Below are 27,916 nucleotides of genomic sequence, written 5' to 3' on the forward strand. Positions count from 1 at the left end.
CGTGAAATGTTGCGCATTTCTAGCATCACTGGTTCCGGTTGAACCTACCGTTTTTCGCGCGTTTTCATCTACAATGACCGGTATTATTAGCGGGACAACTGATGGACGAGAGACGTGACGCGGAACGAGGTAAAAGTATTGTTAATACTTTTAAAAGTCTTTTTTAAAAGTCTGCGGGGTGCTGAAGCTACCCGATTTCATCGAAATGGTTACGTTACTAAGTCTGAAATTGCCGCGCATGCGCGAAAAACGATGGATTCAATCTTAGACCATATACATATACCTATAGACCCGGCGCAGATAATTTGGCCCTCGGAAAAGATGAAGACGGTGTGACGTCACGTTCTCGAAAGATGTATAAGCTATGCTCATCGACAGTGCCTACGCTTGGCTTATATGGGGGGTGAGGGGGATCAGCGGGTGCGCCATGTACATGTACATACCCAGTACGCGGGAAGAATGGACAGGATAATTTCAAAGAATTTGACATTGTATCATGAAATTATCTATTATAAACTGTATTTGAGATACAGACGTTTATTCTGTATGTTTTATTAAGATATAAAGTAATAATAGTATTATATATGTATATTAACTATTTTAGGAATCGCGCGATATTTGATTCTGAAAACATATTATGCAGGTTACAAAATGGTTTTTTACATATAAATTGATCACATTTACAACATTTTAAGGTAGTACTGCTAGTTTTACACAATTTACATTTACCTCGCTTGTGATTAGTTATTGCATTGCTAGACTACGGATCTTTATGCATTTACAAAAAAATTGAGTAGATGAAATTCAAATTCGTTGAAAAATTGAAAATGTCAATACATGATTTCTGCTCTATTACAATCATTCAGGGAAGAAATAACATTCAATTTAATTTCTATTTCTTGCCATCGATGTATTGCTACACAAAATTTACACGGAGCAAGTGTATGATGGCGTAGTGTCGGCGTCGGTCTGCCGTTTCAGCCATTTTGAAATTATCTTAAGACTGCTTAAAACTTATCTTGTGACGTCACACCGTCCTTTATCTTTTCCGAGCTGTACTCTCGGTTTTCCTATACACATACTATACCTATGCCGGGTCTATAGGTATTAGGGTGGACCTAAGCTATACTTGGCGAAAAATTTTTATCGAGATACAAAGCACGACGCCCCCAGAATGGTTCTCTTTGGTGAGAAAAAAATTTGGGCAAAGTTTGAAATCGATCGAAAAAAAGGATCACGTGGCGCATTTAAATTGAAAATTTTGAAAATTTTGAAATTCATCGTAACTATAAAGTATTATATATCGTTGGATCTGTAATTTTTTTTTAAATAAGAATATGGAAAAATTATATGACCTTAATTAAAAAAAAAATAACGATGACCATGAAATTTCGAAAATTTCATTTTTAAAAAAAAATTTTTTTATGCCATTATATTTACCATATTGAACAGTGCAACTTTTTCCTCTGACATTTTTTCGTATAACCACAAATAACAGAGATATGTGTAATGAATATTTTGAATATATTCTACAGAATAGTGATAAGGAACTATTTCTTATATTCTAATGTAAGACTATCCGCTTTTAAGATGGCAAGGACAGAGCGGGTCACCAAATAATACGCCGATCAATGGTGAAGCCGCTCGCCAAGAATGCATTTTATTAAATGAACAGACAAACAATACAAAATCTAGAGAGAGAATCCAAACTTGACAAGTCACTGGAAGAACGGGTCCTCAGACCCGAAGTGGCTGTAAGGACCCGCGCTGCCAGCGTATTTTATGACGCTACCCCTCTGGGTTTCCCTGAGAGGGAGGTAGCTGTGTGGTTCGCCTGTGCTGCGGACCCTCGACGTTCGATTTACATGTTTTTCGCTATTGTTGTTTTCGTTGCGTCAGGATATTGCTGGCGGTAATCTTTTACCATTTGCAGTACCAACTGCTTTTCTTCCTCATTGCGAGCTAAAATTTGATTGTATGTAATCCTGTATTAGCTTAACGGCTCTTTCTGCCGAATCATTGACCACAGGTAAAGCCTTAACTATATCTAAACCTAGTTTGTAAGAATCTTCATCTTGCCAAACTACTGGATCTTTTTTTAAAAATTCTGTCAATATATTAAATCTACTAAAAAATTTTCGGCTTTCGTCTGATATAAAACCTGAAATGTCCTCTTGCATGTGATCGGCCACATTAGTTGGTCAAATGACAAATTTTTTATAATAATCGCCGCTACTAAAAGATCACTAATTGATCAAGAAACTCTTGTTCCTGTTGATCTTGTATCTGGGATCGTCGTTTACAACTCTTTTGTAAGACCTTCCACTTGTGGTATAATGACTCCAATTTCTCGACGCAGCGACTGTTTAACTGAACTGGAATTTTGGCCTTTTCCCACAACACCTCCACTTCTTTAACAACAAGGTGTGCACTAGACCGAAGGTTCAATTTCACTTTCCGCAAATTATAAAATAGCACTCCTAAAACTTGTCGTTTCGATGGCAACTTAGCGTCAATTATCTGATTTTCATCATGTTCTAATAAGAACAGTTTTTCGCGACTTCTACTTTCCATTGGGCTTCTCAATTTATATAGAAATTGAGTAGTCTTCCTGTATGACTACTGTAACGTCTCGCGTCTGCCAAATCTGGATTGAACGACGATGATCACGAGTCCGATTTTGTAAGTTGAGGTGATAGTTGATCAAAGACAACACTTGAGGTTGTATGTTCGCTTACTCGATACTGATGATTACAGTTCGTTAGCTCAGACAGATCTAATCGGTGGTTCTCTGATACATCTAAATCTTACTTCGGTGTGGATGTCGTTTGTTTGAAAAAGCGTGATGATTGGTTGATGGAGTTGAAAGTAATTGGTGGAAAAACTTGTAAGGATAGGAGTAGGAATAGGAGTGGGAGTTTAAGTACGGGTTGTTATAAAATTTTTAACGAGGGTTTACATCTGTTTCCCGGGTGTGCGCTTATGAATTTCAAGATAGGTAAAATTGTAAAAAAGTGGACTTAAGGTCCACGGGGTACATCTGGAGGTAACGTAATAAATTATATTGGGTCATAGGTAATAAATGGATATGTTTAAATATCTGTTATTTGTGGTTCTACGAAAAAATGTCAGAGGAAAAAGTTGCATTGTTCAATATGGTAAATATAATGGCATAAAAAAATTTTTTTTTAAAAATCAAATTTTCGAAATTTCAAGGTCATCGTTATTTTTTTAAAAATTAAGGTCATATAATTTTTCCATATTCTTATTTAGAAAAAAATTACAAATCCAACGATATATAATACTTTATAGTTACGATGAATTTCAAAATTTTCAAAATTTTCAATTTAAATGCGCCACGTGATCCTTTTATCCGATCGATCTTAAATTTTGCACAAATTTTTTTATCACCAAAGAGAACCATTCTGGGGGGCGTCGTGAAAAAAATTCGTTGGTCAAAAAATAAGGACCACCCTAATAGGTATACATATATGGTCTAAGGGTTCAATCCACTGATAGTATATGTATATATCAGTGGTTCAATCGGAACACTAAATGGGCACAGTGCTTCGATTGTGCACAAATTTTCTCGCGCATGCGCGGCGATTTCAGCCTCAGTAAGGCCTCGTACCACTGATACAGACTATACAACATGTATAGAACATTTCGACGAACTGCGCCGCGAACCGCGCATTTCGACGAACGTTTCGATGAATGGCGATCGGAATTCCAGATTTTCTTGCAAACAACTATGGGAGCTGCAGCGGCGTATAGTACACAAAGAAATACAGAAAATGTTGGCAGTTTATTGAGTTGTAATGTTCAGGTCTGTACGAAGCATTTTAAGAACATCAGATTCGAGATTAAATGACTTGAATTTTTGGAGATGTTGCAACATGATGAATTTTCGTCCTTATATGATTCTACGATACATATTCTGAATAAAAACGGAAGGGTTAAGTTCTGAGAGCGCGTTCCGTAAACAACAAGGTTGGTCACACATCGAGCCCTTGTCGGTTTGGCTGAGCGTTCTAAGTTACTTTTGCGTTTTCGAGGCGTAATTTGCATTATTCAGCAGCATGTAGCGGAGCCGCGAGAAGCATTGGGCTGCGCGATGATGCTGCTACTGTCAAGAGACATACATTTTCTTCAATATCGAGAGAAATAGAGTTCTTATAGAAAAAGTTGGAGGCAACCCCGCTATAAACCCGGGAATTTCCGAATCCCGATGCCGGGAACGGGATGGGAAGCCTCGTATCATATCGGGACAGGATCCCAAAAATCCTGAGTTTTTCCCGAGAATATTCGGGATTCCCGGTGGTGTTCGGGTTTCCCGTGAATTTTTTCGGGATTTCTGCAGGGGTGTGCGAGATTCCCGAAAATGTTCAGAATTCCCGTAAAATATCCGGGGAAAAAATGCAATGTTTTCATAGCAAGGACATCTTTAATAATTTGAAACAAATTATAATTTAATTTAATTTACTAAGATAATTTAAATCACCGATGTCTTTGTTTATAAATTTATGTCTATTTCTTGACATTTATTCCTTATATTATGAATATTTAGGATATGCTATCTGTCCTGCAAACAGATTTGTAAGTGCCGCCCCGTTCGCGTTCGTGCGCGCCGAAATGCGCGCGGCGGCGGCGTTCGTGGCACCGTTCGTGGCACCGTTCGTCGAAATGTTCGCCGAAATGCGCGCGGACAGATAAATGATTAATTTAGATTGTTTACTAATTTTCGGGTACCCGTACCGATCCCGAAAAAATTTCGTGTTCCCGACCCGACCCGATATCTCGGGTTCTCGCACACCCCTAGTAATTACTTTCATTTTTCCTACATCTATAAACTATCGATTATATTGTAAAACAATGATTACAATGGTGATATGTACTAAGGAAAATAAGAATGCAATAAGAGAATTATATACATATAGTATTATAAGGCAGTTACAGAATGGGTAATGTCAGCATTCTACTATATCATTCTTTTTCTACTTGATGAATATCTCGTCAGTGGTAGAACTTTAAGCGATGTGGTATTATGAGATCACTGTAAGTTCCACGTTATCCCTGTATAAAGAAATGAAAGTGCAACAGGAGTTTTCTATATCGAATTTAATAAATTAGCATCACGACAAATAATGCACTACTCGCGCTTGTTTCGAGATGTTTATTATTATTTGTTGATTAGCATTGCGAAAAATTATGATTCGGCTTGGCTCCTCCCCCCATAAATTCAAATGGCTGCTATCGCGTTTCCATTTGCACGGGAGTTTTCCATTTTGAATTAAACAGATTAGCGTCACGATACATAATGCACCGCTCGCGTTGTTTTACAGTGCAGTAGGGTTGCGCAAAAATGGTTCACTCGTGCGTTTGTTTGAAGTTTATATATGCATATTTACCTTTTTTTTATGTGTTAACCAAAAATTTAGAATGTTTTAAATATTTCGTCCTTTCCCGGTGAATTGGTAAGAACGAATAAGATGGCGGTACAGGATGTTTCCCTATAGAGCTACGTATAAAAATTAAAGTGCACGGGAGTTTTTCATATTGTATTTATTAATTTACATCGCGTATAATAATGCACTGGTCGCGTTTGGTTTTTTGATACGTTCAACACGTATTTTGCAGATTTGCGTTGCGAGAAAATGGTCCACTCGCGGGTTTGTTTGAAATATACATCGAGTGAACAATTATTTTCCAAAAATGTAATTCTTTTTTTATTACTATGTTCATGTGCTAATTCTAAATTAAGTCTGTTTCGGATCATTTGAGAGCAGAAAGATCTCAACTTTAAGTGGACACACGCCTTCAATTTAATAATGTTTGGTAATCATGTAAATATGTATTTATCATTTTTAAGTGCTTTCCACCAATGTTGGCATGTTTTACAAAACGATTACTTGTGGCAAACTTAGTAAGAAAACTAGACATGCTAGATGTAAGAAAAAATGTATTGAAAGATTCTCTATAAAGATCTTGTAAATGAATATCTAGGATTATTTGAAACCTATTCAAAGGGATGAAAAGATTAGGAACACACACGATGCCTGCGAAGGGACGAGGAAAATTAGAACAGGGAAAAGCCACCTGATTTACAAAATCTCTTTTTTATTGATGCTTCGACAACATGGGCTGAGACACACACATTTGCTCATATGAATTTATACCACTGCGTGTTCCAACATATACATACACAACTCGTTAAATTATTGCATCGCGCGGCACTAGATCGAAGAAATAGATTGACCTCGAGTCGTCAAGTTCTTCCGACAAGATAACCAACGAAAGAACATACCGAGACAATCGAAAATACAAAAGAGAGAGTCTCTCGAAAACCCTACGAATCCATAAAACAACGCAAACACGCTCGAACAAATTTCCTCAATTTCTGAAATCAGAATAATTATATCTACATCGTATCTTAACACTTACATTATACGTGTAAACGATTTTCTCACAGATACCGGAACTTAACGATATGAAACGGAAAAGTGAAATGGAAACGATACACATCCTGCCATCGACAATCGAAAAATCTAAATATTACTATTACTTACGTAGACTTACGCAACCGCGAAAGATATGTTTTAGGTTTCTCCGAAAAACATTCTTTCTCCGAGACATGTTCAACTTAAGCGCACGGTGTAAGCGTTTCCGATGCCACGATTTCTAAGAAAACAATTATCAGTGCGCATTCGCGTGATACCTTCGGATCCGATAAGCTCCTTCGCTGGAATTAATCGTTGACCTACACGAATAATAATTACCCGAGAAAGAGAGAGAGAGAGTGAGGGATAGGTCAAGATAGAGATAGAGAGAGAGAGAGAGAAAGAGAGAAATAGAGAGGGACAGCAGGAGAGAAAGAGAGCGAAAGAGAAATTTTCACGATTGTCTGGAAATTTCAGCGAAAATCTCGTTCGTCCTTCGTTCCTTGCTTTCCTCTGCAGCATCGAAACATGAAAAAAGAAATCGTTTCTCGACCATTCTATATGCATACATACATGCATACACACACTTACATATATGTATATACATATATATTCGAGGAGACTCACGTGGGTCGCAAGAATAGGTTGACAGGATAGACTCTTCTAATAGACTTTGCAGACGGACATAATAGAAATATTTAATATATAGCATCATATATTAATATAATATTCAGTAATAATATAATATCTATTATATATTAATATGTATGATATTTTTTTTATCGTTTTCAATATAGCGTTCTTTTCCTTTCTCGTTTACCCCATCGTATCTCGCTTCCGTCCGAGGGTTGTGATATCCAGCGATTCGACTTCTCCTCGTTCCGGATCGAATAGATCGCGATTCGTTCCAACTAAAGGCTCGCGATCCATCGATCACGATCGATTTTGATTCGCGAACCTCCGCTCGGATCGATCGTCGCGTTCCCGTTTCGTTTCCTTTCCTTTTGGTCGTTTTGCAACGTATGCGTTGATCGCGAAAACATTCATCTAGTTTCTGCAGTCAGACAAAACGGACAGACTAACTTTCGATGTTCCTTCTGCCCTTCCTTCGAACTGAATTCTTGGAGAAATGTGAGAAACGAACCAGTCAATTTCAAGTTACTATAGTCTGTTCAAATTTAGAATCCACCCCCGTGCATCGTTTTTCTAGGATTGTTGCAGCGATCGAGTAATATTTCGAAATTAGTCGCATTTCATTCAAAAGAATAAACAACATGTTTGAGTTTTGGTCTAACTGGTCCTGAATAGTGCACGAGGGTTAAGGGATGCGCTAAGGGTAGTTGTGCGCGAACAGATATGCGTGTAAACGTTTGTCAGATTGTTTTGCTACATCACTCTTGTATGATAAACAATACCTAATACCATCTCTGACAGAAGACCATTCAATTAAAACGGAACAAACGAATACACTACGATAAAGAATTCTATTGCACCGAGAATGTTCACAAAAATGCGAAGCATCTTCTCCGTATTAAATTTTGTACTTCCAATTTATTATTCGTTCGTCGAAATACTGTTTTTTGTCAGAGACAGTTTACAACTGCGATTTTATTTTGCAATTTCGGCCCGCGCAGAAGCAACCTGACAAATACCGAATCAAAAGTGTTAAAATACTCCAAGAAGATCGTCTTACGAAATGAGAATTGTTGCACGCTGTTAGTGACAGTGACAGCAAACATCGTTCAGGAACCTTATATCCGGTGATGACGGGAATACAATTAACAGAACACGACACCGAAATGGGACAAGTGCAAATTCTCTATGCGCGACGGCAAAGTCTGATGATCGTCGAACGAGAATTGATAGTTCGCTCGAAGCTGCTTTATTCTAGAAATCATCGAATTCGTTTATGTAATTGTTCTATTTACAGATGTGTTTAACATAATCTATAATCAACAAGGAATCCTCGTATTAAACATTTATCGAACCGAAAAACAAAATTGGGAATTTCAATCTCCTTTCGATCTTGCTACTCAGAACGTTTCAGTCGACTGCAGATTTTATGCATTCATAACAAAAATGGGTCAGTCCATTTTAAAAAAATGAGAGACGAAGAGAATGTAGAAACACCAATGTATGAAAGAACTTTTTCCTTGGCCTGTGTCTTTTAAAATTGATGCAGAAAATTTTTATTTTGCATAAAGATCCGCAGTCTAATTATAAATATTTGAAATGTTCGATACTGTAGAATGTTTAGGAAATAGTTGACGCATCAGTCGCTATTATTGTGTATTTAATTTCAAGGAAACAAGGGAACTCATTTCTCTTTACTAATTGTAAGGCAACTTATTGCAACTTATACCTCAGAAATATTCAAAGCGGCTCCGACAATGAATATTTCCGGTGAAGACTGAAATCTATCGGGAAAATTTGCATGTATACGAAGAGTTTCAGCTTTCGCGTAGAATCTCGAGCGAACAATGAATTCTGCTCGACAAGCAACATATTCGACGAGACATTTCGACTCGCGAACGTCGCGTTTCTCTGGGAGGAAGGCTGTGCAGAACAGAACTCGGATGTGAAAATTTACATGTGTACAAGCTCGTAGAGTCGCCACGGTGGTCGATGAACAACAACACGTCGCGAGTTGTGAATTGTGCAAGACAAACGGTATTTTTACCGGCAAAAGGAAGTTGGCGGCCCTCGAGCCTCGAGGCAGGCTGAAATACATCCTCACCGGGACGTATACGCCATTTTACATCGCTAGACTTCACGTGTAATCGTTTATATTTATTATAATTGTACTTTCTACGTTTAACTACCATTCACATCTTTGATATCCTGTGTTTCATTTATATAATTTCAAGAAAATAACATCCGTACAAAATTGACTACAGCCGATTGCTTTTCTGATGTGTTTAGTCGGTTTGTTTTCCTTGTTTTCTGCCGATCACGATCCGACTCGAGACTCGAGTCTCGAGTTCGCGTTCCGACTCGGTACGCGCCCGTTTCAAATCATTCTCGACGAAACGGAGAAACTAAAGTGTACCACTTCGTCCATTATTTCGCTTCGTCGTTCGTCCCCCAGTTCGTTCGCCGTCCCCTTCTGCTCTTCCTCGTATTCTTTACGATATGACGTGTATACGTATTGACCTCGCTGATTGATTCCGACCGGCTATTCTTCTCTCCTTTAATCCTTCCGGCATCAATCTTATTCCTAGCCGCTTGCCAATTAATTGTCTAACTTCAATTTCTCTAATCATCTTCGTCCACACACCCTCGCAGACACGCAATCCTACTTTCGAATTGGATCTCGCCGATTTCATCGATCTCACCATCGAATCATTTTCTAATTACACTTAACCGCATGTTCTTACGATCTCGTTCTCGTCCAGGGGCTCATTTGCAACCCGAGGTACGACGCGAATGTATCCAATTTACAACGAGGAGAGCAGCTTAATATGTACCAGCGCAGCGTCTAACAATAAGTAAAAATTCTGAGAAATTATTAAAAATTCATGTGGCTACGAATTTTTTTTTGAGCCTGACCTAATCTTATAGCCAATCTATCTTATAGCCAACTATCTTCGAGAGGCAATGAATTATTGCTGTTGTCACGTCCGGTGGTGCAGCCATTGATAATAATTAGACCGCGGATCTTTATGCAAAATAAAAATTGTCTGCATCGATTGCAAGAAATAGAAACTAAATTGAATGTTATTTCTTCCCTTAATGGCTTTAACGAACTTAATTTTGAATTTCATGTACTCAATTTTGTTATAAATGCATAAAGATCCTCGTAGATTATATTTGTAGACCTACTGGAGACGCAACACTGTCAATTAATCAAGATTTACAAGTTAGGTACTGTAGTGTTAGACACTGGTTGAAATTCTGCAGCTCTCCTCCATTGGTTCACATTTCTTCCGAGTTCGTCAAGCTTTCATCGCTCTTCCAATCTGTTTCGTAGACTCTCGTTATTTCTGAACGCAGCATGACTTTTCACATGAACAAATCGCTTAACACAACCGGTCGAGGTGCAAACATTGAAGTAAATACTAAAAATCGAAGGACTTATTGCTTGTCGAAGTAAACGTATCTCAGGTCTTGGGACTTGGAACAATGTTTATTGTTGTCACATCTAGATAGCTGATGATTTTCGTCTGCGTGCCGGAAGGATTAACGCGTGTGCTAGATCCGTTTCCTCAGGGTTACTCGAAAAAGTCCTATCAAGTTAAGAAAATATGCGGGGATATCTCCGTATTAAGTCGCTAATTACTTTATACAGATATTTAACCATTAGAACGTGCGGCTCGTGCTTCTTAAGCGGGGACGTTGGGGAGCGTACGCTGCCAATTTGCGGAAGTACATTACGAAGCATAGTGGTTCTCGTGAACACGAACGCGCGCGGATCGTCCCTGCATGCACGCGCTATAACAATCCTCCTCGTATCGCGTGCCTGCCCATTTGACACAAAAGCAACGCGAATTTATAAAAATCCATACACGGAGAAAGTATCTTTTGCATTTGCTACCTTCGTACATAGCGTCGAAAATGTCCTCTAGTTGTTTCGATGACAATCAGCCATTTTCGAGGCTGTGCTTCCATTTCGTAAGCAATTCTGCAGCTGGTAAATTATTTTTACAGAGGTTGACGGTAAGTCCAATATTTGGAAGATTGGATATATCAATTTTGTTTTGATGACGATCAGCCATTTTCGAAGCTGTGCTTCCATTTGGTAGTTCTGCAGCTGGTAAATTATTTTTACAGGGGTTGACAGTATGTCCAATATTTGGAGAACTGGATATATTAATTTTGTTTTGGTGGGCAGTGTTCAGTCATTTATACAGTATAAATGTGCAAATGTGAAGGATTTAACATTGATCCATATACGGCGGCATAATCTTCTGCTAGAAGGTTGTTTCATTCTTTAATTACAATTGATTTCGATGTCCTAACTTGAGCAACTTTTAAGAAGAAACGTTCGACGTTCTGCCGGTTCCAAAATGGCGGTGGCAACTCGCGAGAGATACTTTCTCCAGGCACAGTACCTTGTCTTCATCGCGGGGGGATTCCAACTATTTGCATCGTCGATGATGTCAATTGCTTTTGGTCCTTCTTGTACCTTTCGTAATTGATTTAATTCCACTCGCTCGATTATCATACCTCTCTATCGAGCGTCCGAGACCTCCGCTCGAACGTGCGAAAATGATACGGTGCTGTGTGCGATTTACGGAGCGATCTGCATTCAACGAATATTTCAAACGTGTTCCTCTTCCATCCATTACAATTTCAATCTGGCCGTCCCAAACCGAACGTTGTATTCATAAAGACAGGTCAAGCAACCTAAAAATAAAGATGGAAATCCACACGTTCGTCCACTAAAAATAGCTAGCTTATCAAGATTACAAATTAGATCGAGCGGAAACCGTGAAGTAACCTGGAGGATCTATTTCTTATTCACACGAGATTCCAAATCTGCAAATGGACGCGTTTATCCACTAAAAATAGCCAATTCGTCGGGACTAAAGATTATATCGAACAAGAGAGATCGAACAACTTGAAAAATCTGCTTGTTCAGACAAAAAGATTTTGGCTAGTAGTCCCAAGAGCAGAGCGCTCCGTGAACGCAGTTAGCACATTGGTATATACACAACGCACACTTAACTCGATGCAGCTACCGCCTAGAACATTTGAGAACCCTTTCCAGACTGTCAGTCTAGATGGTAGCGTGTGGCGACGAGGTGGCTGGACGTATGTGTTTAAGTTAGCTGCGGGACTGTAGTGTAGATCGTCCAAGAGTGCTGTCGATCCTCTTTTCTCCTCGGCGGGATCTCGATCCGACGAATGGTTGCCCGTGATCGAAGGATTTTCGCGCGACGTCCGGTCGGAGGGCGTAATAAAAATTGACGCGGAGGGGTTGTGCACTTTTTTTTCTCTACCATACTTTAATCTTATTAGGCCGAGGGCGGTCTTCGAGACGCGCTCTGTCGAGTTCTTAATCCGGCCGGAGACAGTCGTGACTGACTTATGGACGCGTTCCTTCACCGTAACAACTTCCGTCCGACACATCTCGTTCATTTGTTAGAAACGGAACGATCCGATTCCCGTTTTCCGATGAAAGTGTAAAAAGATCGGTCGAACAGAAAAGCCAGGTGACAAGCGAGAAAGAATATTAATGAATACACACACAGAGAATCTATTGGTATACCTATATGATATTTCGGGGACGCCAAGCGGAACATTCTCGTATCTCTGTCTATTCATGTACTCGGATTAATTCCAATTGCGATCGATACTCGATTTTACAACTCGATACCGGAAGTTGCCACAGAACGGATGTAACGTCGCGAGGCGACTGATAGATATATCTCCACACCGCGTTTACCTTTCGTTTAATATTTACAGTATAATAAGCTGTCCACTAATTCTTAACTCGTCGACGAGACTAATGTTAGTCTTCCCCAAAAAAGTGTCCGTTTTCCTCGCTTTTCTCGTTTTCTCATCTTCGTGTCTTTTTTTTTCGTTTCGCGTGGCTGTTTGTATTTCCCCTCTCTTCTTTTTTCTCCCCCCCCCCCCACCCTTACCACTCCTCATCGTTCCGCGTCTCGTCGGGAGAATTTGTTTCTTTTTTTTTCGTCGTTGATGAAAGTCTGTACAAAAAGGGTGATGATCCGTGTATAAATCGCACGCCGATGCGACCGGGGTAGCGTTCAAGGAGTCCTGAAAGGTGCGAAGTGCACCTTGAACGCTGCTCCATCGGACGTTCGCCCCGGCTCGGGACCGAGCTCGATTCATCGTGATGTATTTTCATATCCTAGTAACGGCCCTAACTGAGGACCTAACCACCTAGTGTCGGACGGTACCGGTGTTTTTCAGGGGATGCACGAGTGCGTGTTGGTGGCCTGCGCCGGTGACGACAGGGCCACCGAAAAGTCCGAGTCGAGAACCAGGTCGCTGATGCAGCCGACGATGCCCTTCGTGTATCTGCCTCCCGTTGTCCTCACGATGTCGGGCGCACCACCTGCAAACGCCAAAAAGTTTCGTCTATTTGTATAGAGAATTCATTTTGTGGTTAACGAAGTATCTTATTTGCAATTTTATGGTTTGTTTAGTTCAGAATGGATTAATTTAGACTCGAAGCAGTAAAAAGACAATCGCGAACGCGAAACGAGAGCGTCGCGGCGCTGGGGACGTTTCAGGAAGTAAAACGGGTTGAAATTTACATCCATAAGTCGGCGAGAGTTTAATAATAAATCAAGCCCTTTCTTAGAGAGTTGAACAACTTATTGTTCGAAGTTTCGTTGAATTTTGCGACCCTGGAAGAGGGCGACCCACTTCGTAATTTCGGCGATAACTCAAAGACGACTGAACAGGGGTGTACAGGTCGGTTCAGGTGCGAGTTGCCGGTAGTTAATCTGTTACGGTTGTTGTATTCCGACGGGGGAAATACGGTTTCACGGAAGTTAATGGCGGCTTGAATTATTAACACTAAAACTACCGCGAAATTGCTTTGTGCACCCTCAATTATTTCAACATTAATAAATACCCACTAAAAAGATATTGGACTCAATTAGGGATTATCTAGATTAACAGTTCCACTCACCAACGTAAAGACCCGTGTCGGTGTTGAGCTGTCTGAGCTGTCCAGGCGACGAAGCTGAGACGCCAGTGCCGCTGTCGACGACCAGCGACGCCCACTGTTCGTTCCTGAAGAAACACAGCTCGACTTCAAAACACGAGAACTCGATTAACAAAGATCTTAAGAGTATAAAAGTTTTTCCAGTGGAGAGGTTTACGGATCGAATGACTCGCGGTGCGAGGTTTTACCTGACTGCTCGTACACGATGCCATAGATCATCGTCCAGTCTCGTTAAATTGTATCGCAGAACGGCCTCGCCGGAACCAAGGTTGTACGCCAAAGTCAGATAACCGCGATCCAAGCCGAGGGCTAGAAAATCGTCGTTCTCGTCCCTTTGCTCCTGCGGATCAGCCTGGCGACCGCTCCACAACAGCAAACCGCTGCTGCTGCTCGCACGGAATCTCATGTTGATGTCCACCCTGTAACTGATTATCCTGCAACAGGCGGATGTCGGTCCTTCCGTCAGTGCCACGAAAGAAAATTGTAATATCTCATTTATAATATAAATTTGTTCTCGCATTTTGTCGTAGAACGTTTTTAACGTACGTTGTTTGTTAGATATTCTTCTTCCTGCCAATACTTTCAACATTTTACAGACAATTACACTGCAAACACTTTTATCTGCATGTTCTTTTGAAGTTCTTCATAAAACGCATGTAACTGATTATCCTGAAACAGGCGGATTTCGGCCCTCCTGTCAGTGCCACGAAAGAAAATTGTAAAATCTCATTTATAATATAAATTTGTTCTCGCATTTTGTCGTACAACGTTTTTAACATACGGCGTATTCTCTTCTTTCCGACAATACTTTCCACATTTTACATACAATTGCACTGCAGAAACTTTTATCTGCATGTTCTTTTGAAGTTCTTCATAAAACGCATAATTCATGTCTGTTGGCTTAAAATTACTATGGAAAGCTTGAGGGATCAAAGAAAATTATAAAAAATGTCACGTTCAAGTAGATTACTTTGTGTCTTTACTACTTCATCTTGTCTTCTCGCTATAGAACGTTTTTAAGGGATTAAGTTTCGCTTTGAATAGAACGAAGATTTTTCTTGCCGCGTTACAAAGAGATTTCCGTTACCGTGTCATTTGTTTCAACATTTTTTCAGCCGACGCTATTTTACAGTATTTCATTTCGGACGCGAACCAATTTGTAGGAGTTGAAATTACCCCTCGAAAAGAGCGGAGAATTTCCTTTCTCTGAACGAAGCACGTTCGCTTTTATTTCGGGAACAAGTTTTAGTTGGAAATATTTTACGTCATCCTAAAACGAATTTTACAGCTTTTATACGTGATTATTCTTTTAAAGCTCTGTATCAGATGCATAAAAAGCACGTCGCTTGGTCTGAAGCGCTAATCAGGAAATCTTGAGAGATCAAAGAAAATGAGACTCTGTGGGGAGTATTTCATCTTTACCATGGGTTGACTTCAAAGAAAAGTAAGTTTGAAAATCCTTGAAAAAATAAAAATTGGAAAAGATATAGGTAAAAGGTAATTTCGAAGTTCGAGGTTCTAAGTAATGTTCGTTTGTATAGTTTAATAGGATACCTTTTCATCGTGTCAGCGTCATTGTAATGAAGGTAGCTCTCGCTGCCAGAAAAGCTCGGCACGGATCTCTCGTATCGCGTCCCAACGTTCGATTTCGCCGGCGAGGAGCCGAGAATCGTATTGTCATCGGGTGCTGGACAAGGATGCGGCATTCCGGGTCGACAGCGACAGGTGAAACGGTCTCGGAGCGGGCGACATTCCGCATCTCCGCAGGGCCTCGCCTCGCACGCGTGTCCGCAGTTCCCGACATTCACTCCGCCCAGAGCTTCGGCGAGAATTCCAATCTGTACAGGGGAAATTGACGGTTCTAATTGACAATTTAGATTCACGGATTACACGTTCATTCTTGCGCCCCGACAAAAGCTCTTTCACGCGTGATCTACGCTTTTCAGCCCGACACTGGAAAATGCTTCAGCTCAGACCCCTTAGCACGAACTTCACTGAAAAATTACTGTTAACATGGACAAGTGGGTTTTCCACGTTTATTTAACCCTTGTCTCAATTATCCAAATTTTTATCCTACAATGTGAATTAATCTACAGACTGCGGTACATTTACAGTCGCCGCGGAAAGTATTTTGATACGTCGCAAAAATGCGTATTTTGTATTTTAAATCAATAATTTAGGAATTAATCGGAAATATTTATTATGTTTGTTATTTAATATAGTATAAACTAGTATGTGTAGCACCAAAGATGACATAAAGTTTATAATAATGACAGAAAAAATTAAATAACTTTTTTATCGATTGCGGAAAGTATGTTGACAGCATTAAAAATTCGTAATTGAGTGTATTCTTAACAATAAAACGACATAATTAATATGAAGTTTGATACCATTTGTTTCTTATGACCTCTTCAAGTCTTCTAAACATATTTCCAAACAATTTATTTATAACATTGTGCATTTTTTAAGCATATTTTCAGAAACACCTGGTATATCGAAATGTTAATGAAATTGAAAAAACAAAAGGGGTGCCTTGAAGAGAAAGAAACGCTCTTTCTATTGCTTTTGAGGAGTGTATATTAAATAACATACATAATATATATTTTCGATTAATCCCTAAATTATTGATTTAAAATAGAAAATATGTATTTTTGAGACATGTCAACATACTTCCTGCGGTGACTAGACGTTTGGTTTCCGTGATCAAATGTATTTTTCACTTTTGAAATTCGGTTTCGTTCGAAGGCGGCGCACTCGCGAAATTCCTAAGTGGATGATAGTTCTTCCGACAAAGGGCGAGAGGAATGCAAGTCGGCGCATTTTGCGCGTAATAAAGGGCTCGAGCCCTCGCAGGGGATTTAGCTCCTCGGAGCCGCGACGTGAGAAAGGGAAGAAGAGTGAAAGCACAAAATGCGTGCATTCGTACGGCTTAATGCCGTACAAATATTTATGCGCCGACCGTTCCGCAAGATAATTTCTACCGAATGGAACCATCCGGAGCGTTAATAAATACTTTTGCCTCGACCGCGGTCTCTCAAGAATCCGGTATTCCGGTTTAAACGCGTCTACCGCATTATTTTCAACGATGCTCACGCACGAAACTGTTCGTGCGTGCTTAAAATCGCTCCGCGGTAATGACAGTACACCTTTTGCCTCGGAATCGTTGTTCGCGGCAACCACCTTTGTAAACTTTGACTTTAAATAATGAATAGCAATGCTGGAACAATTGCTAAGCTCTGCGAAACAATTTTAAAATTTTACGTCCCGCAATATTACCGTTTCAGTAGCACCGGTTATGATAAGACAGCGGATTTTATGCAAGTACGAGAAAAATGAGTACGTCTAATTTAAAACTGTAATAAAAACATTAGAAAAATTTAAACATACAGTTTGGTGCAAATAAGTGCAAAATTGTTTGAGATCGTTGTTCGCGACAAGCTCTTTTCTAAACATTGGCGTTTGGTGATGACCAGCAACGTTTGAACGATTGTTACATATCTGAAATTTTCGTTCGCATGTGATACATATTATATTAATGTTTCAGAAGCATCGGTAGAAGTAATTACGTTTTGAAGCGTATGTATAGGTTCCCGGGGGAAATTTCTGTCAAGTGAAATAGGAGAAGTACGTGTTCGAAATGCGGCTTGATGTGTAGTAACGTAGACAGTGTAAAACTGGGTCGCATTACAGAAATGTTTAATCGCGTACACCGCGAGTAATAATATAATACGAATGTCGAGTGTTCGGTATATATTATTGATTGAATTGTTATCTCTCTCTCGAATGTCCGTGTCCAGGTTGACAGGATGAACATTAATTTCAATTAGATCCGTCGCGAACTATATTATTTTGACAGTCGCGCCACTACCTGTCAAGCTATGCATACAACGTTCTCTTATTCAACGTTGTTTCACGATCACGGGAAACGCGAGACACTTCTCTGAAAAAGCGACTTTTTAGAAATTGAAACTGAAGTGCGGTAAAAAAATGATCGCAATTTTGCAACGAAAAGGAGATCCATGAATATTAAAGCAGCCCAGGAAAATGATGGTTTGGTACAGTATCATTTTTCTGAGAGGAAGCGAACAAATCCATGCAATTTAATTTTGATTCGTCCGGGAATTAGCGTAATTAAATTTATCGTTGCCGGGGTCGCCGGTAGCTCGCGGCGCGTAGCGTACGGGGGTTTAATTTCATGAATTATGCGAGTTTCTCACCTCCCGGCGATTCAGTATGACGGTCTGAATGCAGCCCACGAAGCTGGCGGTGGTCTTCATCTTCGGCGAGTACATGTCCGTCGATGGCGCGCCGCCCAAGTAAAGATTGAGAGGCAGTGACAGCTGCGTGAAAGCTCCTGGCGCCAGGATTTCCTGCGGAGGATCGTCCTCGACCTCGAGGGACGCCAAACGTCCGGTCCTCGACACCCGGACCTCGACCCATTCGCCGAGCCGTACCGGATTCTCGCTTCTGCAACAACGATCGATAACGTGACCTATCGGTTTCCACGAAATTTCCACGAAACAGCCTTGTCTCGATCATTGACAACGAAACCCCTCCGCATTTGAACGATTGATCATTGGTAGACAGCGTATCATCGGTGAAACAGAAGAATTTAAGCAACTAAAATTTGAAGCATAGTATTCGCTTAATAATTCGCTTCGTAAAATTATCCAACAGTTTTTTATTGAGGTTCCGGGAGCAAGAATGGTTAGTCTGGCCGGAGGGATTTTCGCGTAGAACTACGGCAAAGATAAATATCAGGAGAAGAAAAATCGTGGGTAGAGAGTCGGCCGAACGAGAAGGCGGGAGAAAGTTCCCAACAAACTCTTTGAAAAATTAACGCGAAGCTACGATTAAAGTTCCGATACGAACATGCAAACGAGAGTCCGCGGAAGCGCGAAACTTCGTTACGCCGAGCGAGCGGTGGCCGAAAGAAAATTCGAAATTTTCAGTAATAATGGACGGCGATATGTTTGGAGAGCCGTTAACTTACTTTCCGAGGCGACTGTGTAAACACCGATGGGGATACACAATGCACAAAGGAGGAGAGAACGCTGGGAAAACTCGACGCCGGGGAAATGAAAAAGGAAAATTCTAAGCGGTCGAGTATCAGAAAAACGAAACCAAAGAAAAAGAGAGAGGGGGAGAGTGAGTTTTCAATGTTTACGTGGGTGGAAAGAGAACGAAGAAACAGATATGAAATTAGAACAATCCAGAATATATATTATGCATTGATATTAAATTCATTTAAAAATGATTCCGTGTAATCTCAAAAAACTTATCAGTTCCATTTGATGTAGAATATCTAAAAATGTAATGTTATTCATCCGAGGTGCTAAAAGTTGGACTCCTTGCCGCAATGGGATGCTAGTACATTTTTGAGAGAAACACATAATAAATAAAAATTCACGGAGTCGTCCTTTCTTCCTGAAAGGAAGAACTTTCTTCATCTTCGAGAACGAGGATTTGCATACAGATTTATCGTCTCCGGCAATTTCATTTCTAAACCGTGAATCGGTTTTAATGCGGAAACCCGAGCACAGCGAGAGGGAAAAGGGGATAACGGTTCCCGCGGATCGTTGTCACGAATGTAAATACATCTCGTTCAATGGAACGTATATTCTATGAGGAACGGTTGTATCTTTCAGCGGCTGTTGTTCACGGATCCAACTGTTGGGGATGGAAAACCATCAAGGTGGGAATCCACGGGGGATGGAGACGGAAGCCTGTGGAAATTCTCGATATCTCAATCCTCGGGACCCGCGTAATCGCTCCTATTTCCCGATAATCGGGAAAACTGCCGGGGAACGAGAGTAGCCGTCTTGCAACCGAGCGGATGTTGCCACAAATGACTGAGAGCCGGGGTCTCGCCGCGCACACCTAGAAGCGCGTCTTTACCGAAGTAAGCGCAGCCCGAGTAAACGAAACTTTGCTCGTTAGGAAGCTGCGTTTAAAAACCGCGTGTTCTGTCTTGGTAGCTTGCTTCTTGCTGCTCGATCCGCTTGCCGTTGGGTTAACAAAGCGGGATTATCGAGAGCGAGCAAAACAATTGTACACCTTACAGGGTGTGAACTTTCAAACGCCTCTTGACATCTTGTATTTTTTATCATTTTTCTCAGCCGTTGGAAATTCGAAATTATGTTTATCCTGCACGTTGCCACAGTGGCAGTAACTCGTACAGTTCAAATGAAGCTTCAACAAATTTTTAAAAAATCACTGATCCAACACCTTTGTTCCACAATTACTGTTGGGTGGTTCTTATAGAGTTTCTTGCGCTGATTCCGAATCTGTCCTTAATTTTTCTCCTAGACGAACAGTTTTTGAGAAACATGGCTTTGAAAAAAAATCATATTTTTCAACTTTAAACAAATGTTGTGATGTTATTATAAAAGACATTGAATTGTTCTTTACAGCAAAAGATTCTGTAGACTTTCCCGAATACAGTGATATCCAATATTAATACATTATGATTGTTTAACCATGTTTAAACACAAAGACGGAGAGACACCGCTTTTGCACCAATTTTTGAGGATATTTTTCAATTTATCTCAAAAAATAAGGGTCCAGCAGAAAATCGAATTATACCACGCGATAGAGCAGACTTTTGTCTTGAGAAACCACACTTTCAAGTTTAGAACATCGACGTTTTTTTCAAACCAAAAAGCAAAATATCTTCGCTTGACATGAGTTGTTACCAGTGACGCTCACCACTAGAACGGTCGTTCGCCGCTCCGTATCCTGGCCCGAGCGCCATGTTTAAACAATCATAATGTATTAATATTGGATATCACTGTATTCGGGAAAGTCTACAGAATCTTTTGCTGTAAAGAACAATTCAATATCTTTTATAATAACATCACAATATTTGTTTAAAGTTGAAAAATATGTCTTTTTTTAAAGCCACGTTTCTCAAAAACTGTGCGTCTAGGAGAAAAATTAAGGACAGATTCGGAATCAGCGCAAAAAGCTCTATAAGAACCACCCAACAGTAATTAGGAAACATAAAAAAGTTGAAATTTGTTGGACAGTGAAATTACTTCACACATCCAAATCGTACTAAAAGGACGTTAAATATTATAGTGACTCTCAGAACTGTTGCAATGATTAGGATTGTTGATTAAAAATGAAAAAGTATCACATAAACTCTTTTGAGAAATACGAACTTTATTGAAAAAATTAAAGTAATATTATTAAACTTTGAAAAAAATACATGAAATAATAATTTATCTCGATAGAATTTATCTTCATAGTATGTTTAATCTTTTTTATTTTAATAATGCATTTCAACACTTTTGCACCGCAATTTGTAGATCATATTTTTAGTATTTAATGTAGCCGCCTTTGGCTTTTATGATAGCATTTAATCGTTTCGGAACACTGTTCACCAAACTGTTCAAAAATCCTTCAGTAATACTGTTCCATACAGTTTGAACTCCTTCCCACATTTCATGAACAGAATTAGGTGTATCTGGATAGCCACGTAGCCAACTGTTGTTTTATATAAAACCATACATGTTCAATAATATTAATATCTTGCGATTGAGGAGGACAGTCTGATGTTGTCAAATCATGATCGGTGATCCAATTCATTGTTTTGTTTCGCTTTATGCTTTGGATCGTTGTCCTGTTGGAAAACGATTTCTCGCTCCGAAAATTCTTAAACTTGGTAATAATGTTGTTTCCAAAATGTGACAATAAGTTTCCGCATTCATCCTTCCTTTGATTTAAAAAATTTTTCCAACATTATTGCCTTTGATGCGAACTTCACGGTTGGTAAAACATGATTGTCTTGTTTTAAGGATTGTCTGAGCTTGTACGGCAGTATCAGCTTCCCCCAAAAAACAATGAATTGGATCATCGATCATGGTTTGACAATATTAGACTGGCCTGGTCAATCGCCAGATATTAATATTATTGAACATGTATGGTTTTACATAAAACAACAGTTGGCTAAATATTCAGATACACCTAATTCTGTTCATGAACTGTGGGAACAAGTTCAACGTGTATGGAACGGTATTTCTGAAGGATTTTTGAACAGTTTGGTGAATAGTGTTCCGAAACGATTAAATGCTATCATAAAAGCCAAAGGCGGCTACATTAAATACTAAAAATGTGATCTACAAATTGAGGTGCAAAAGTGTTGAAATGCATTATTAAAATAAAACAGATTGTACATACTATTAACCACTTGGTTCCCAGTGACGAGTTATATCGCGACGTCGCGCGTCGATACCGTATCGGCGTCGCGTCATAACACGTCTGTGACCCTATACCACCGACGAGATACTATTAAAGACTGCCAGCCTTATGGGAGTTGGTGTCTCTCGAATATGTCGGTATTTCTTACGCCCTCTAGGATTTATTCTGGCTCCATCCAGAGAAACAGAAGGCCATCGACGGCATTTTGTCGGTGAAGAAGACCATTGAGGAGATTCTCGTCGCGATGTATCGGTGAGAATGCGAATTATCACGAAACCATATCGATTATTATTAAATGTAACATTCTCCGCCATATTTCAGACGATGTTTTGGCATTATTGTGGCACTATTTAGAATTTTTAGCGATGTGGTATATCAGATCACTGTAACTTTCACGTTATCCCCGCGCCCGTCGCGCCCTACCCGTCCCGCTGAATAACACAGGGGCTGGCAGTCTTTAATAGTATCTCGTCGGTGCCTATATGAACGGTATCGATGTCGACGACATAACACGTCCGGGGGAACGAAGTCGTTAAGGACCAAGATAAATTATTATTTTATGTATTTTTCAAAGTTTAATAATATTACTTTAATTTTCAATAAAGTTCGTATTGTTCAAAAGCGTTTATGTGATAATTTTTAAATTTTAATCAATAATTCTAATCATTGCAACCGTTTTGAGAGTCACTGTATTTCGTACACTTTCCCAAACCCGTTTAGCGAAAGCAGCGTATCGGAACTTGAGGAAAATGGGATCGGCGGTGAAAACGGCCTTGAAGCAGTATCTTTTGGCAGAAGCATCCGCGTTAAGCCGAGTTCACGGCTCGCAGCGCTATTTAAGCTCTGGAGGTCTGGGAATTTCGGATTTTTCGCTGCATTAGGACGGGCCACGTAACATTTCGGCCCTCCCTATCTCGAAAGTTTCCTCGCGTCGCGTCGGCTCCAGGGACCGTTCAATAGATGACTTTCTCTCCCTTCGAACGTGGCCCGGCGCTCTTCCGGTGTACCCGGTTCAGCGAAATATTATCCATGAGCAAACTTCATTCGCATTCACGACGTTTGACCGGAATCACGGCGACGGGACTCCATTCTAGCCGGTTTTTCCCCACTCCTGCTATAGGATTTCCGCCGCCCTCGCCGCAATCCGTCGACGTTTTATTACTACGTCGCTGGGAAACGTCGGCTTCTTCGATGTCGAACAAGAACCCCGCCATCTTTCCTTGAAATTCCTCGTCGTATTTTCCCCGGTCTCGATATCGCTGCTACGACGTCCACAATGCTGTACACTGCAGCATTTTTTGCGTCTTTGCGAAATTGGAAATTATTTTCAATCGTCTTTCCCTCTTAATAATTTCTACTGTTTTAAACTGACATTCTTTACGTTCTTCCGATGCATGTGAACGATGATTTGTGCACTTTGTTCTAAAGTGGCCCGATCAATAATATTGTCAATATTTGCGTCAATATTAACGGAGGACCTATTTGATTGTCTAGGAGCGCATTGAAGCGTCCTATCAATATTGATGGATATTGATACAAAATTATATTTTCTGTCAATATTGAAGAACCGTTTGAACGTCTAGGAGGTTTATATTCTCAATATTTCCTTCAATATCAGTTGCTTGTGAGTACGTGACGGCGCAACTAGTCCAGTCGCCAGGTACTTTTACCTGGAAAGTATTCCGAACTTAATGAAATTTTGGCACGTCATTTGGGGGTACTCTGGGGAGTCGAATCTGTGTTTTCGACCTCGAGGACCCTGTGCTAACTTGGGGAGGGGGAAAAACCACGATTTTTGTTACCTGTTTTTGGTATTTCGCCTATAACTCAAAAACTATATGTCCTACGAACTTTTTCTTTTCATTTTTGAAAAGAGCATTAAATTTCCTTCATTCACTGGTCCAACGTATTTTTTGACCCAATATGTACCGAGAGACAGGTGTTCACAACTAGGAAATGTTTCTCAAAATTACATTTTGAGCCACACATTGTGACATTTAGCAGGAAATTTGCAAGTTTTTGGCTCATAATTTTAGTTTTTCAACACATCTACATATAATCTACATACTATGTATACCCCTTTATATTGTAAGGCTCAAAATGTCATTGTGAGAAACATTTCCTAGTTGTGAACACCTGTCTCTCGGAACCTATTGGGTCAAAAAATACGTTGGACAGGTGAAATTTGAAGGAAATTTAATGCTCTTATCAAAAATGATAAGAAAAAGTTCGTAGGACCTATAGTTTTTGAGTTATAGACGAAATACCAAAAATAGTTAACAAAAATCGTGGTTTTTTCCCCCTCCCCAAGTTAGCACAGGGTCCTCGAGGTCGAAAACTCAGATTCCAGTCCCCAGAGTACCCGCAAATGACGTGCCAAAATTTCATTAAGTTCGGAATACTTTCCAGGTAGACGCCCTTTTTTCGACCTGGCGACCTGGACTAAACGTGAGGACGACGGCGAATTTCTCCGCTCCGTAAATTTACGATTGGGTGAAACAAACAAATTTTCTATGACAGCGTTATTAGACTCGGGTAGCCCTGTAAGTTTTGTTAAAGAAAATTTTGTACCGAAAAATATTCCTAGAATTACACTATGGAATACCTGAATATTGCATCTCAGTGCTTGTGTTATTGCTTCGCAGGTTTCTATGTATAATGATGTTTTCTAATGTCTGAGAGGCGATCCCACACATACACTTCATGTCTTCCAAATCCATTCCAGACGCTAGGTATCTCAATATTATAAAAAGTCTTCGGTTTGCAGGGATAGCTTCGCGCATAACAGTGTCTTTTTTCTGGATGATGGCCTAAGTTAGGCTTTATTATTTATTTATTAGAGCTAGTAGCTCTAATAAAGTTTGAAAACCTTCTTCGTCTATTCGACGAAAATTTTGTAGTCGTCCGGTTCTGTAGAACGCAAAACATTCAGCAAATGTTCGTGTGTAAAGCGGCTTCTCAGCTTGTACCACTCTTTGATTTTCTTTGTTCGCACAGTGAAAGAGTCAATGCTGGAAAGCCCAAATCCGAATTGGAAAACATTTCGAAATTCACAACAAAAACACCACTGAAACAGCCCCGACCATGCAGCACGAATATTTTCGCTAGAATGAGTATTGGTGAGAATATTGATGTGCGTTTATAATGAAGCATATTGATGCGCGTCAATTTTGACAATATTATTGATCGTCTAGGGGCCACTTTAGATCTCGGAAAGGTTGACCTTGACATGACCTTCCTACACACAGACTTACGTCCCCTTTGAAATCCCAAAAAATCGAAAAATCGAGAATAGCGAGTTTCGACGGAACGAGAGATTTCCAGAGATTACGCGTCCGGCGAGGGGTGAAAATAATGGCGTGGCTGGCCGGTCGTCCAACATGACGAATGCGAATGAAGTTTGCCGACGGATATTATTTCGCGGAGGCGGAGGCGGCGCGGCGCGAGCCCTGCTCGGAAGACCGTGTCGGATAAAAAGGGTGTTTATCGAAGAGTTTCATAAAGCGAGCAAACATGCTCGCGCCCGGACAAGTCGTATATGTAAAACAGGAACGGGCCGGCGCGGCGCGGCGTTCGAGTTAAATGAACCGAGATTAATTAACGTGAAATATTTTTCCACAGGGAGGCCGCCGCGCGCCACGGCCAGCTTCCGGGCACAGGGCGCCAGTTATAACAAGAAATACAATAATGGCCCATTGTTGCGAACGTTAATTTAATTACCGTCTGATCGATAACGACGAACTGCACCCCCGGTGTTTGTTATATCCCCCTCCGCCTCCCTCCGCCCCACGATCGAGGTTTTCTTTGTTCCGTTTCCATTGTTCAACGGGAAGGACTCGTTAAACGGGAAAATCTTGCTATTAATGAATTTTTAATGAGAAAAGAACGAATACAATTTTTTCACGAGGAAACCTGTCTATTCGTCGTGTAAATTGTGTGGACTTTGTATATATTCGCGAAATGTACCAGCGGAAAATGGTTTTCGCATTTTTGGATTCGCGAACCTGTGAATGGGAGTTGAATTTTCGGCGGTGGAAGTTTGTTAGTCTTCGTTTCTCAATTATTCCTGTTCAACGTCCTTACACTCGACATTTTATGGCAATTACCACCCTACAGTTTTTCATTCTGTCACGCTTCGTTCCACGTTAACGGGAGTGCAGTTAACATTATTCTCAAGTACCATTCACTCGCCGGCTCTCTACTCTCGCAATTATAAATCCCCCTTGCTCCATTACGCCCCCGTATTTATATTAAAAATTTCTGACCCTACTGGCGCACAGTGCGGCGGTGGTATGCTCGGAGTGGACAAAAGTCTGTTCTTGTCGGATTCTTATAGGAAATTTCACGCTGATCACGAATATACCATATATTAAGGGTCCCTGAATAGAGTTTAACAGTTTTCTTCCGACGTTTTTTGAGTGTTTTGCGTGAAAAAATGGTTAAACTCTATCCAGTGACCCTTAATACATTCATTCGTGATCAGCGTGAATAAGACCTCAAAGTATTTTTCTTTTGTTTGGGATCACACTGTATATTCCAAGTGAAGGAAACAGGGGTCATTTAAGAAAAATTGCTCTTCAATGCATCATCTACAAAAATGAGGAAACATGAACAAAAATTGAATTGAATTTTATGGAAAATTGAATTTCAAATAATATTCTATAAACATTATAACATTAATAACAAAAAATTGCTTTCAAGTTTTATCACCAAATGCAATCACAATATGTAAAATGAGTTTAAACTTTTGATCACAGAAGAAGAAATATCACCTTTAAAAGAATTACCTATACATAGCAATAATAATAGATGGAATATTTAGGTAACTTCACAATAATAAAAGTATACCTATTTATATAATATAGGCTATGCCTATGAAGTAGATATTTATAAAATCATAGTCACTAATTATGTCTGATCATAAAAAATATAACAAAAAATAAATTTTTACTCTGAACAGAAAAAATAACACAGAGCCATCCATAGCAGTTTGAAGTAAGAAATTTTTACATATTTGTGAAGTATAATAGTTGTGAAATCAAAATATATCAGAACCTCAGAATGTTTTGAACCGAAATTGATTAAAGCTTATCTGAAGATATTAACGTCTATAACACTTGATTCTAACTTACAATAGTGTTTTTTTATTATTTCCACAAAACTAATTCAACCGTTAATGAAACTGGAAAAGTGGATATTCCTCACCTTCTTCGATACTTTCTATATTCAAAATTTGAAGAAAGAACACACAACAACGTTCTTGATTAAAGAAAGTCAGTAACTGATTGGGCCAGGTCTCGCGCGAGTTCTCCGATGATCTCTCTGATGAGTTCTCTGCCACTTATTCAAACATATTAGATTCCTAGTACCTGTGCCATACACTAGAGACACCTCTCAAGGGATTAGTAAAGCCAAACAAGGTGCGAAGAATAGATAATAATGAATCAACTTTTGCCCATAGGCGGTCGCACTGTGAGGCGCCTCCGAATTTCTATTGATAAAAAGTATAAAATAATTTTCATTTAATTTATGTGAATACACACGAACTTAAATACAATACAATCTTTTGGGAGGCGGCGCAAAATTGAAAATTTTCGACACTGGAAATTATGAAAATCCTTAAATTCTTCTAAAT

At 39.8% G+C, this 27,916-nt stretch overlaps 1 protein-coding gene across 6 annotated transcripts in view; it reads right to left on the reverse strand.

Annotated features, from left to right (window-relative positions):
• Window positions 1-6,100: 6,100 nt before the first annotated feature.
• LOC143213306 (pikachurin) overlaps window positions 6,101-27,916 on the reverse strand; it is a 311,458-nt gene continuing 289,642 nt past the window's right edge. For 5 of the 6 annotated variants that reach the window (XM_076433022.1, XM_076433023.1, XM_076433021.1 and 2 more), the window contains 5 exons: window positions 18,297-18,546; window positions 15,634-15,917; window positions 14,268-14,513; window positions 14,044-14,147; window positions 6,101-13,461 (listed from right to left, as the gene is read on the reverse strand). In XM_076433022.1, coding sequence (XP_076289137.1) covers window positions 13,313-13,461; window positions 14,044-14,147; window positions 14,268-14,513; window positions 15,634-15,917; window positions 18,297-18,546 — 1,033 coding nt within the window. In that variant the 3' untranslated portion in view covers window positions 6,101-13,312. Of the gene's footprint in view, window positions 13,462-14,043; window positions 14,148-14,267; window positions 14,514-14,549; window positions 14,749-15,633; window positions 15,918-18,296; window positions 18,547-27,916 lie in introns of those variants that run through there. The other variant, XM_076433026.1, reaches the window with a different exon arrangement.

Source organism: Lasioglossum baleicum, chromosome 11, assembly GCF_051020765.1.
Source record: "Lasioglossum baleicum chromosome 11, iyLasBale1, whole genome shotgun sequence".
Lineage (NCBI taxonomy): Eukaryota > Metazoa > Arthropoda > Insecta > Hymenoptera > Halictidae > Lasioglossum > Lasioglossum baleicum.